This window comes from Anabas testudineus, chromosome 21 (genome assembly GCF_900324465.2).
Source record: "Anabas testudineus chromosome 21, fAnaTes1.2, whole genome shotgun sequence".
In the NCBI taxonomy this organism is placed as follows: Eukaryota; Metazoa; Chordata; class Actinopteri; order Anabantiformes; family Anabantidae; genus Anabas; species Anabas testudineus.
This window is the reverse complement of record NC_046629.1, coordinates 7,948,163-7,961,152: the sequence shown is the minus strand read 5'-3', so window position 1 is coordinate 7,961,152 and position 12,990 is coordinate 7,948,163. Positions and strand designations below refer to the sequence as shown.

At 40.5% G+C, this 12,990-nt stretch overlaps 1 protein-coding gene across 5 annotated transcripts in view; it reads right to left on the bottom strand.

The window, feature by feature from the left end:
- Positions 1-1,296: 1,296 nt before the first annotated feature.
- nalcn (sodium leak channel, non-selective) overlaps positions 1,297-12,990 on the bottom strand; it is a 54,001-nt gene continuing 42,307 nt past the window's right edge. For 4 of the 5 annotated variants that reach the window (XM_026377335.1, XM_026377339.1, XM_026377337.1 and 1 more), the window contains 26 exons: positions 11,861-11,962; positions 11,676-11,745; positions 11,457-11,548; positions 11,156-11,278; positions 10,790-10,846; positions 10,195-10,315; positions 9,968-10,099; positions 9,591-9,758; positions 9,087-9,191; positions 8,509-8,615; positions 8,301-8,421; positions 8,087-8,185; positions 7,830-7,923; positions 6,533-6,639; positions 6,350-6,424; positions 6,121-6,240; positions 5,937-6,005; positions 5,686-5,834; positions 5,465-5,558; positions 5,148-5,280; positions 4,518-4,633; positions 3,507-3,664; positions 2,937-3,087; positions 2,644-2,793; positions 2,389-2,506; positions 1,988-2,130 (listed from right to left, as the gene is read on the bottom strand). In XM_026377335.1, the coding sequence (XP_026233120.1) occupies positions 1,988-2,130; positions 2,389-2,506; positions 2,644-2,793; positions 2,937-3,087; positions 3,507-3,664; positions 4,518-4,633; positions 5,148-5,280; positions 5,465-5,558; positions 5,686-5,834; positions 5,937-6,005; positions 6,121-6,240; positions 6,350-6,424; positions 6,533-6,639; positions 7,830-7,923; positions 8,087-8,185; positions 8,301-8,421; positions 8,509-8,615; positions 9,087-9,191; positions 9,591-9,758; positions 9,968-10,099; positions 10,195-10,315; positions 10,790-10,846; positions 11,156-11,278; positions 11,457-11,548; positions 11,676-11,745; positions 11,861-11,962 (2,974 nt within the window). Of the gene's footprint in view, positions 2,131-2,388; positions 2,507-2,643; positions 2,794-2,936; positions 3,088-3,506; positions 3,665-4,517; positions 4,634-5,147; positions 5,281-5,464; positions 5,559-5,685; positions 5,835-5,936; positions 6,006-6,120; positions 6,241-6,349; positions 6,425-6,532; positions 6,640-7,829; positions 7,924-8,086; positions 8,186-8,300; positions 8,422-8,508; positions 8,616-9,086; positions 9,192-9,590; positions 9,759-9,967; positions 10,100-10,194; positions 10,316-10,789; positions 10,847-11,155; positions 11,279-11,456; positions 11,549-11,675; positions 11,746-11,860; positions 11,963-12,990 lie in introns of all 5 variants that reach the window. The other variant, XM_026377336.1, reaches the window with a different exon arrangement.

The window sequence follows — 12,990 nt, the reverse complement described above, 5'->3', positions numbered from 1 at the left end:
AGAGCAAGTAGGCCTCCCACAGGCGAGTGATTCTCTACACCCTCTCTGCTTCCACTCACATTCATTATTCAGCCTGCCCCATGCACACTCCATCAACTGTGAAACTGGGCTTTTGAATGGACAAATGAAGACCCAGCCTCTTTTAATGGACTAATTCTGTCTAACAAGGACCCTTGTTAAGAGAAAATGCTTTTGCTGCAGTCTGCAGTATAAATGTGAGTGCATTAGTCATTTAGCTCAAATCTAACCCAAAGCAATTGTCTGATAAAGAAATACGTCGTCAAGGGGACACAAGGAATAAAATGAGAGGCTAAAATACACACCTTTGTGTTCAAGTGTGTGTGTTGGTACTCACAGTGTCTGTCTAGTGGTTCAAATACATTTAATACTGCAGAAGGCAGACTCATGCTGACCTGGATGGCTGGTTGGAAACTGAGCTCATCTAGATCCACAGCAAGCTGCTGGTAGAAGTTGACAGGACTGCCATCGCTGGTCATCGCTGTGAAATGGAGAAAGTGCCGGGGACCAAGATAAACAATAACTCAATAAAGAGTATGAAAAATAAGAGGAGAGAAAAACAGTTGAATATTATGTATTCTGATAGGACAGTTGTGGACCCCAGACCCTGCAAGACCTGAGTTATACATTGGAAAAAAAAAAGGTTTGGACCACATGGTGAGAAAATTGGTGAACCGCTTGTCAGGGTAGCTCAGTGTGTATCCAGGAGAGGGCAGTGTTATCCAGGAGAGGTGTGGGATTTCAGTGAGTGTTTGATCTGAGCAGATGTGTGCGAGGAGAATCATTAAACAGCATCTGTCTACTCAATTAACTCCTTCGTTAGTCTAACATTAGGTTTTGGTTTTTTTTTACTCATAGAGAGGTAGTTAAATTTCCCATTAACTGAACTGAATTACTGTGCAAAAAAAAAAGTCATGATCAAATGAATTGAGTGAAAATCAGTCATCATTACAAGTGTGAATTTTTAGTACTGTACTGTAAATGTACTGATTTTTAAAGATCCTCTAGTATCATTTACAGTGGCTCTCAGTTTTCTACTTTTTTCTTGATAAAGTTTTTTGTTAATTAACTTCTTCCTTTAACTTCCTCATTAACTTAAGGAACCACTGTTGGTCAAACCCGAACCTATTCAGTAACTACTGTATAAAAGATGAAATTCTTCAGTTTACATGAAAAAATCCACAGTCACCAAAAACATATGTGCTTTTCATTACATGGCATTTTAAAGTCCTTTATGTGATGTAATGTAAAATAAATCAGACGGTTCTTTTGCTCATAAATGCCTAAACAATGTAGGCTTTTATTAGAATATTTGAATACTTAATAAAGGATTTATTGTAAATACTAATAAGATAAATTTGACTTTCGATTACATTCACCGTCATAAATCTAAAAGTTGTTTTTCTCCCAACCAGAAGAAGAGGAGGTTGAAGTTGAAGTATAAAGTGGCTATAAGAAAAGAGAAATCTATTATGATTTACGATTAATACTGAAGACTAGAAGAGACACACAGAAATCAGAAAAACACGGACAAAGCACTGACATAAAAAAGAAACATGACAAATTATTATAGCTGCATCAACACAATTACTGTTTCTGAACATTGACGAGACACAGCAGAACAGTAGAAAACACATACAGCAGCAGCCTCTTGGTTTGTTACATAAATCTTTTCTTTAACCCCATATGTGCCTGCATAGAAAACCTCAGCAATAAGACAGACAAACGCACAGTACTCCAGAGGTATGAAATCATCACTGCATGTCGAAATGGCTACTGCAACAAATATCGTGTGCGCACAGCTTATTATTCTTTCTGATCAGTTCTGAACCTGAAAAAAAAAAAAAAAGATTATAAAAAAGCCTTGCTTTGATTGATCAGCAGAGGAGGGGCAATCAAACAACTTGAGTCGGCCAGCAAGGCTCCCAGCTCATCTCTAAAAAACGGCAGGACGTGCTGCAACTCATTTCTAAATGTCGATGAGGTCGTCTCCGCTCTCGTCGCTCTCCACAGTCAGCTGACGGGTCCACCACTTCTTCACCTCTGACCCCGATGAAGCCTCGTCGTTGACGGGGTTCATCTTGCACACTATGGACTTGACGCTTGTGCGACCTAACACAACACACACACACATAGAAGAGTCTGCCTCAATATCTTTGTCCTCGTTTTCCAATTCCACACCAACCGGGCCATCGAGTATTATCAGGCCACTGTTGCTTCTTTTCTACTTGTCTGGATAAATAACTCACTTCCTCTGTATTATAGGGTCACATAAGATGTTTTATAAGGCAGAGACAAGCTCTGTTCCAACTCTAAGAATGTACTCAACAGGTAAAACTCACAATAGACAGTATACAAAGGCGCACACACCTGCAGGAAGCCGCCACTGCCCCAGCTTTCTCTGTGGTCTCCCCATGTCTGAGGAGTCCTGCCTGTAGCCTCCTCTGTCTGACAACGTGGGGCTCAGTAGCTGCTGGAGTCCACTCATCTAAACAGAGAGGAGATATCCTTTGTTTCACCAGTGCAAGCAGCGCACACCTGCGGCTTATATGATGCGCTTGCTATATGTGAAACTGTGGGCATCTGGGAGTGCGTATGCAGTTGTGCTATTATGTAGGGCTTTACCTCAGGCTGCGAGGGGTTGTCTGGGTTGTTAGTATTGTGGTCTTCACTTGGCACGGTGGTCTCTATGCTGGGAGGATTGAGGAAGCGGCTCAGTTCCTGCTGCTGGCTCTCTCTGAGACTGTGGATGATGCTACACGACTGCTGCTGCTTCTATTGGTACACACAGACATATGTGGTCAGTGTGTTGTGTGTGTTGTGTGTGTGTGTGCACGTGTGGAGACAGACTGTGTGCATGTTTGTAGAACAGTATAGGAAAAGCAAAGGGTCTGGGTGCTTTCTGTTAAGACACTAACCGCACGGATGCGCTTGAGGCATTTCTTGAGCCACATGCGTATGGTCTGCTTGGCAACCTCTTCTTCAATGGTGTACTCCAGCTGTTCCCGGGCCAACAGCTCCTCCAGCTGGAGAGACTTTCTAATGTCCACTGAGCGATATGACAGCATGCTACACACACAGGGCATACACACAAAGACATACAGCAAAGTGAGTAAAATATTTAGTGTTATTAAAATATATTAGGGCTTTTAAGAACAAACTACATCTAGTACATGTATAAGTAAAGCTGTACAAGGCAAGGCTGCACAGTGCCACCAAACCATGTGACTGATCTGTAGCTCAGGTTTTCTAAATCCAGAAATGATGATTTGTGATGAGACTCAATGTACAATCCAACAATCAAGAAATCAAGATGGCTAGGATGTTCATTCCTAATTTCTGTTTTGAAGCAGGTTTGCTACTTTGCACAGTTTGTTACCTCCTTAGCAAAGAAATAGACGATCTTCAGTCATCCCTCTGATAAATTACCTCAGTCTGTTGCAGCAGCATTTAGAGATTTAAACAAATGAAATTTGTCAATCAGTCACCTGAGTACATCATGGAAGGTCACATCTCCTCCACTGTGAAGTCGCTCCATCTCATAGCACATGTGTTTAAACAGCAACTTGTCTTTGTCCAAGTCCACCTCCAGCCTGCCTCTGAGCAGGCGAAGCAGGAACTTCACCCTAGATGTCGGGATGACACCCTGAAGAAAGAGTCATATGGTCTAAGTTACAGTGATATTCAAGCAACAGTGACCTGACTAAGCTCTTACAGTCGTATTGATGAGTACTGCTTAAAAATAAATCATCACATTCCCTTTTTGGGTCCCTGTTCATCTAAGATGAAGATCCTGTCCTGCTAGTGACATAGAAAACCCTAAATGGACATTTCACTTGTCAGTTACTCCCTCAAGCACATGAGCATGCAGAGTGTGTGCCTTTCTCCTTCCTGTCACTCTCTGTACAGGACAACTTGTGTCCTGGGAATTCTCTTTCTCTTGTGGTTGTCAGAGTCCCAGTTCTTTTCTTTTGTTTCCTGTCTTATGGTCACGTTGTCACTTTTTCTTTCAGTGTGTTTGTTTCCTTCTCCAGATTTGTGAATGGTGTACTTATACACCGTACCGCACCATATAAATGAAATCTGACTTGATTAGACTTGATGCTTTTTTGGTTTTTAAAAGTGGGAGGGCTTGAGTTTGAATGAGATCAGATCACAGGTAGCTATAATGATTGGTGTTAGTACGGTTTATATTTATACACTAGTTCTGTTTATTCGAATTATAAATGCCTTTACGTCCTGTATATTATATCCCCTGCTAGAAACCATTTCCTAGTTATCATAGGAGGAGGTTTACAGCCTGCACTTCTCTAATTACTTTCACTCCTATTACCGAGTGTGGCATGCCCTCCTTGTGGAGAGTGTCAAATGCCATTCCATTCAACCCGTCTCATTAGCTTTTGCGCAGCTTGCAGCTTCTCTATATTCTACTTTTTGCCTAGCTTTATTATAAATCATCCTCTCCCATCTGCTGTGTCCTCAGCCTGTTAATGTCTCACCTCCCGTTTGTCATCCACCATGTTCCAGATGATTTGGAAGTGCCGCAGGTCATTATAGCTCAACAGCTGGTCCTCCTCGGTGGAATAGAAGAGAGAAAAGTTTTCCACAATAATGGCTGTAATGAAAGGAATGGATATTACTATGTAGTCTGCATTGCATCAATCATCTGTATTTACAGAGGAAAGAATGCACATTTCTCTGATTTACATTAGTACTATGAACATTTGTTTCATGATGTCATGACATAATAGCCCAGCCTTATGGGAGAGAGAGTGAATCATTTCAAAAGAACAGACTGTTATAAGAATGAATCTCATAATATGAGCTCAAACAAAAACACGATTCCTTCGCTAACTAAACTCTCGCCACTTAAGAGACTCTTTGTTGTCTGTTTGGAGAGATCATGTAAATACATGTATGTGAGCTCCCTTGTGGTTACCAAAGCGTCAGATTTTCAGGTGTTTTTTTATTTATGCAAACACTATCAGGTTTTAAAAAGGGGTATTAAGCAAGAAGTGAAAAAACAAACAAACAAAACTACTACTACTATAGTAGGTCTCCACAATCTGACTGTGGTACCAATATATGGTCCCCACAACATTAACACAAGAGCATATATACACACTGACCTACAAGCAGGTTGAGCATGATGTAGGCTATAATGACATAAAACGAGCAGAAGTAGATAAGTGCTCCTGCGTAGTTGCCACAGTCAGTCTCCCAGTAACGATGTTTATCTGGGGTACAGAAAGGGGGCTGCACCTGGAACCAGAAGAAAGAATAAAAACAGCATGTATAATTATGCTAATAACTATTAAAATGCAATCTCTGTGGTAGAAAGTAGCTCCAGTGAAAACTGCTGATACTTAGGTCTATGGAGAATTAGTAAGAGAATGTTTGTTCCATTGTTTGTGGGGATGTGTGCTGGACTTGCAGCCCATCTTACCATGCAGTCGTGCATGATTTTATTCCAATCTTCTCCTGTGACAATACGAAAAAGAACCGTGATAGCCTTGCCCGCTGTTGAAAAGTTGGCATGCCTGCGATAAGTGGAGACAGACAGAGTCAGACAGCACTGTAAAGACGTCTTTGACTGCATCTAGTGCATAGAGCCTGCGATGCTCATCATCAACAAATAGTAGTCTGATCAGGAAATGCAGTGTTTACCGGTTTATGTTCTCTCCAAATTTGACGGTTCCAAAGAGAACTACGCCAGCAAAAGCATAGCAGAGGAGAAGGAGAAACATGCCCACGATGATAAAGAAGCTTTTGTACATGCTGACCACCACAGTTAGCAGGAGCATTTTCAGTGTCACCTTAACACACACAACACATACACACATTGAGAAGCATATTGTATTAATACAACAAACATTTTTTGGGGGGTCAAATATGTTTTTGTGCACAAATATACTCACATGCTTTCCACATATTGTGAAGAATCTGAAGACAATCACACAGGTGCCCATCATGTAGGTATACGCATTCTGCAGGGGATAATTACACTTACACATCATTTGTGTAGTATTTGCTGAAATACTTAACAATAACTTAATTAGAATTTGTAAAATATTTGCATTATTAAATTATAATTTTTCTGACCAGTAAGGAAAAGTGCAGTACTATCCAGATAACACCCAGTATTGTGACTAAAAGATCATAGCGATTTCGTCGGCTCTGCCAGTATCCCGCTGGAGACATGGCTATCAGCTTCATGGTCACCTTGGTAACAACACCAACACAAAACTTTAAACAGGCATCTACACATGGAGAAAGCACTCAGAGTAAAACCTTAAAAGTGATAGATGAGTAGACAGCTCTACAGGCTCACCTCCAGCACAAATATAAAGGTGAAGACTACTGACATGGTGGCGAGGGGAAATGTTACATCATCTTCTACATCCCACTAGAGAACAGGGAGAATTCCACACATGCCAATATATCAGTTCACATTTGATCTAGAGTACTGAGCAGAATAGTTCCAATACATCCTGCATTGATATATAGGCATTACCTTAACTGACAGCAGCACAGACTGTGCCAAAACCAGCACAGCAATGCCCCGTTTGAAGAAGGGGTGTTGAGTAATGTCATACATCTTGGCCCGGAAACCACCATTTTCTGTCAGACAGATGAGAAACCAGAGTTTAGTGAAACCTGCACAGTGAAAAAATAAGTGGAGTCAGGATGGGACTCCAGGGGGAGAGATTCTGATTAAGTCAGTGGCAAATCTTAATAACTGAAATGGTTCTGTCACTTCGTTTTAACACTAAAAACCAGTTGATGGTTCAATCTGTGGTAGTTCTCTTGACTGTCCTGGAGATGGCACTCACAGACTGCTTCGGTCTTAATATCAGTGTGATTGATCCACCAGTTTTACACACATAGATAAATCTGCATCAAAGAAATGGAAAATGTTTTTGTGAATGTGGCGGCATGCTAGTCAAAGGCAGTCTTTTTATTATCTTCTTAAACAAATGTTTAACTTACTGTAAGGGACATGATCTGTCCTTGAAACATACTTAGGCAGGTGTTTAATCACAATTAAATCACAGTACAAGTCCAGTGAATGCTGATCACTGAGGCCATTTTTGCATGTATTTTGAGTAGGGCCGTGTGAATAGAACTTGCTCGATGCTGTAATGATCTGTCACTAGTGAGTAGCCCCAGTACCAAGGGCCTTAGGCTACAGATCAAAGACACGTTGACGTTGTAGTGTCAGTGGCACTGCTGACTAAAACTGCAGTCACTGATTTCCTCAACTGTACTAACAATGATTTCCCACATTGCCTCTGAGGCAACTATTATCATAATTCAGTTGTAAATATACAGCTTGATCAATGCTAATACTGTACAGAGTGTCTGACTTTTTGTACAATGTAGTGGTTGCTATCGGTCCATAATTGTGAATTTAGTGTAGATAAAGCTGGAAGTTTACTTCAGCAGGAGTGTAAAAATTTGATTAATTCAGTAAACAAATTTCTTGTAGAAGGCTGTGGCATGAATGATTCAGTGCCTGAGCTGTTCCTGTCATCTGTCTTCATATTCATTTTTTCCATTACTGCTTCTAGTCATGATTTCGGTGACAGGTTGAATTCCTCAAGGGATCTATCCTCAGTGAAAAACAACGACTATTAAATAGGGATTAAACATGCAGGTGCTTCATAACCATGCACAGACACACACAAATACACACATCAATCAGAGTGGGGCAGTGTTGTTAAGCTCATTACTGTATTACAGTGTAAATATGATTATAAATTCAAGACCATTTGCTGCATGCGTTTGTGTTTTAATATGAGTGTTCTTACCTGGGCGAGGGGGCAAGTGGAGAGGTTGGGCTATTTTCAGTCGACTCTTCAGATCTTCCCATCTCCTTTGGTCCACTGTTAACAGAGCAGTGCCCTGGTGGCGAGAGACACAACACATCAAAATCCAACAGGTGCTGTATTTGCTAACCTAAAAGTATTATTGTGTTGTATAAATGCAACATCACTGGTTTGAATTGGTACTTCCTGGTCATTTTGAAAAAATGAAATGAACGAAAACAGCATGTGCGTGCTCTTACCTTGTTCTCATTGAAGTTTGCAATCACGACTCCTACAAACAGAGTGAGTCCAATCATACATCCCAGAAACACAAAGACGTGGATGTAGATGCCATGAATCTGCAGGCACAGAGGTTTATACTTAGAATATAGTAGACAGCAGTGAAAGAAAAAGAAAGAAGAAAAGAAAAAGGCTGACCAAAGGTTTGAGAAACAATAAAATCAGGTTTAGTACCGGTCCAACGCGGTGGATAATCACATCTCGGACCTCCACCCACCCTTTGAGTGACAGCACTTCAAACAGAGCTAACATGGCATTTCCCACATTGTCAAAGTTAAAATTTCGAGGGTTGGCCCTGCAGAAGGATTTAAGGATACATCAATCACTGGTTATAGAAAAACATTGTTAAACCAAGCAGTAATAAAATAACAAGCAGTCATACCAGACTCTTGGTACCCAGAACCCGGGTTTCTTTTCCCCAGCCTTCAATCTCAGATTAAGGTTTTTGGAAACACTGACATTTATACGGAAAATACCATGACAGTCCTCCTGTAACCAACCACACAATTCACAGCACAACACAGAATGAAGGACAGTAAGATGTTTGCCAGCAAAGTTGTTTTACTAAGTGCATATTAATGCTTGTTTGAATATATTAATTACAGAAGACATATTAAACAGTTATAATAATTTAGAAGAAAATATATTGCTTCTCATTAAAGTGCAAGTTAGTATACAGTCAAAATGCATAAAAACTGTGTTCCCAGAATCTGTGTCTTATTAACTTTGCTTATTATAATTAATTCTAGTAAGCAGAAGCTCTCCTTTAAAGATCTGTTATATTATAAAAACATATGTGAGACATTATCTGTGTAATTAAAGATCTGCTACAGCACAACCTGATAGAAGTAGGTGTTTATGAAAGAACAATATGATAAAAAGAACCACTGGATTGTTGATTTTACTGGGAAAATCCCACAAGATGAATGATGAATGAAGAGATTATGGTATTTGCTGTACCCGTTTAAGCATCTGGGGGTCGTTGCACTTTGCAAGCTTTCCAGCAAACAGTTGAACTCCAAAGCTTGCAAACACCAGCATTAGTGTGAGGAGCAGAATGGAAACCTGAAGGAGAATCAAGCAAGAGTTTCACACAGACAGTCCAAGAAATGTCAAACAGTTGTCAATGAAAGAAACCTCAGTGTGACCCAGGGAGAAGAAATGCCAGTTGAAACTTCGGATAATTTTACACCTTAGGTAAGAAAGAAAAAACTAAGCAAAGCCTAAACATTCTTAACAATGTAATAATAAAGTAATACAGAGCATAATCTAATAATGGCCAGATAAGTAAAACATCAACAGGTGAACATGAACTCAACTCAAACTCAACTCAAGAGTATTTTTTATTTAATAAAACTTAAAAAACTTTTCATCTGTGGTTGTGTAAATGAAAACGGGGTTAAAACTACCCCGACATCTTAATTACTTAACTCTCTACTCCACGCAAGTGGAAATGACACTAACCAAGAAAATCTCTTTGAATCCTTTGAGAACCTCCCGCACCACCTTCCTCATCTGCGGTACCAATTTAAAGATCCTGAGCGGACGCAGGCAGCGCAGCATCATCAGCAGCTGAGCCCCAGACTCGGGAGGGACGTCAGGAGGCAGCCAGCACAGAAAGATCAGACTCACCTACATGATCCACACAGGAGGTGAGGGAAGATTGATTAAGGACAGAAAATCAAATCAGAAACTTAACAAAATGAGAAACGATAATAATGAGGCCACCAGATGAAGTTATGTATGATATGTGATTAGTCTACCCTTAAAAAGATTGTCCAGTGCAATTCCTCAATTAAGATCTTTAGCCTTTAGCCTTTAAATTGGCTGAAATGTCTCACAAGATAGATGAAGATGTCCATGACTCCTCCAAAGTCTCTGATCACAGCTGTGGGGGTGAAAAACAGGCCGTCGGCCATGATCTTCAGGTTCAGCTCGATGCTCATAAAAATGACAAACACATACTCTGCAATCTGAAACAACAGACATAATGGTTTTACCAACATCTGTCCATTTATTGTATTTGCTCGCCTGCTCATGCAGCCACCCATCCATCTAGTTTTATTACCTGCAGTGTGGGGACGTGCATGACCCTGGTGAAGGGTGATTCAAACATCATAGAGATGCAGGAGCAGATGGTTACAACGATCATCACCCAGTCCAAATAGGTGACCAGGCCGAGAAGATCGCTGCAAAGACAGACATAATAGAGGGGTCACCATAACTAGGTCAATGAAGCTATTTAGTTTGCAAATCAGAAAATACTCCAAAGACGTATGAAAGTGAGACAGAAAAAAGAGAGACGCAGGAATAAGTGTGGAGAGGTATAAGACAGTCAGAGTTAAAAAGAAACTTGTGTGTGTATATGTGAGCAGCACAATCTGTTCTACAGCAGGATGTCAGGAGAAATCCCACAGCACCAGTGGTATCTGATACAAAGGACTGCCTCTCATTTTAATAATCAGCCCTTGTGCTTGGCTGAATTACAATCTGGTTTCATAATGGGTGAAATATTTTTCATAGCTCTTCACTTCACATTTTTCATTCCTTACCACAGCTTTTGGGAAGCACAACAGGCAGGTAATAAGATACAGGATTAATAAGTATTCTACTGATGAACAGATTATTAGAGAGCAAAGAAATCAATAATTAATTTCACTTACTACAGCTGGTGGTATTTGGTGTTCTTCACTGCTCCTGTTATGGGGTCAGTTTTGGATCTAGATATGAATTCATACAAATGAAAGAAACTCTCAGTATTTTGACAAAAGCACATAACTGCAGTCCTATTAGTTACTGTATTTAATTTTCCCGTATTACGTATTATGTTTTAAAGCAATGTCACAATGTCTTATGAGCCAGACACAGGCATAATTTGTTACAGTGCACAGCATGTTGATGATACAAAGTCGATGAAGTCTGATGGCTACAATGCTTCTTTCACAACCATTTGTAGGCTGAGTGAAGCCTGAAGACAACAAATAAAAACCATGGAGTACATACAAGTTTAAATATAAGGCTAATCTTACACATTGAAGCGAGCTCGAACAATCATCCTGCAAAAGTTTCTGAAGCGGTGTTCTCGGCCCACAATGAAGAGAGGTTTATCAAAATATGGATGATTTTCCCTCAGCTCCTCCTCCTGCACTTTTCTGCACAGTCGCAAAACGGAGATCAAAACAAAAACTAATTACTGTATGCTCTTTTAATGACAAAGATGGAGCTAAATACTGACTTCCATAGTAAACGGGATATTATTTTATCTACACATACATGCCTTGTTTGTCAGAAATGTATTTTGTGTTGTCTGCATATTTTCTGAACGAATACCTTTTCATCTCTGCCTGTTCTTTCTTTTCTTGAATCATCTTGATCTCACTGTCCTCTCTCTGGGCATTTCGGTAGCGTACAGTACTGGAATGCTGCAAAAAGAGATGAGACCAAAATTAACCAAAACATAATTTAATGTTTTGGGAAATACATGTAAAACTACACAGTACAATATCATTATCAGTAAGTGTTAGTGTAGGTGTGTGTGTATGGGCTCACATCCTGAGTGAGAGTCTCCAGCGATTTCCCTCGGCTGATCCTCTGACTAGTGGAACCATGTCTTAATGATCTGCAGATAAAAAACTACTGTGAGATAAAAGGCCTCAGACAGCATAAGTATGTAAGACTGCACTTGTTTGCATTGCTCTATGTGTGTGTGTGTGTGTGTGTGTGTGCTGACAGACCTGCGCTCCTGCCGTATGTGATGCTGGACGCTGAGTATGGAACGTTCTTTGGTTGGCTGGCCTTCAAAAGAGCCACTTAGCATACGCTGAGTGGTACAAGCCCTGGAAAACAGAAACACATTTTTCTAGCCCTCATGATCAATATAATGATGACAGTGTGTGAGGTCACAAGCTGGCTGGATCTGATCCTTCGTGCCTAACAAGCTATCATCAGCCTACATCATTCTGGACCCATAAGAGCAGCGATCCAGGCTTTCATTTTTAAAGATGTTCCAATCATTCCATTAGTTAGACTGTGTGTGTGTACATTCCTGTGTGTTCTGGCTAACAGCAGAGCACCAGAATGGGGCTAACAACACTGTGGGCACCACAAGTGTGTATACTTTAATCATTTACAGAGACTCTGATTGAGTGCTTGTTTCTTGGCAGTAAGTATGGATGAGTGCCTGCTTATGTCAGGCCGTGTGTTGTGTTACAGCCTATGTTGGTGGTACTCTGAGCCTAATTGTGTGTTTGTGTGAAGGATGGCAGGCCAGACAGAACGTGTTATGACTACTGATATGCTGTCTATCTTTCAGACGGACAGAATAAAGGGGGTGTTGGGGGGAGGGAGAGCGAGTCAGATTGGACACGGTACCGGCGAGCTAATCTACACTTAGAGCCAGCTCTGCCATACTGAACAGCAAATTATCCATTTACTTCATCATGAGAGTAAATTAGTCTGAAGTGGGTTTGTGTGAGTGTGTGTGAGAAAGAAATAAGCATTAACAATACCAGAGTGCTGTTACAGCAGAGCTACATCTAATATGCACACACATTATTAGTTTCACCCACACAGAGCCTGGGATGTATTTGATGACTGCGGGTGATGCATACTAAACACATCTACAGTAGCTGTGGAGTCCAAAGATTAACAATAAAAGAACACAGACTGTCAACAGACAAGATTGGGAGCAGAATGAAGTTGCAGGTTATAGGATGTCTGCACATATGGGTTAAGAGTAGAACAAATTAGTTTTAAAAGTATATTTAAACAGCATCGACTTTAGGTTACACAAAACTATTGTTCAGTAGCATTGGCTCAACTATATTTCAGTGTGGAGCACATCCTAAAATAAACCATGGCAAGA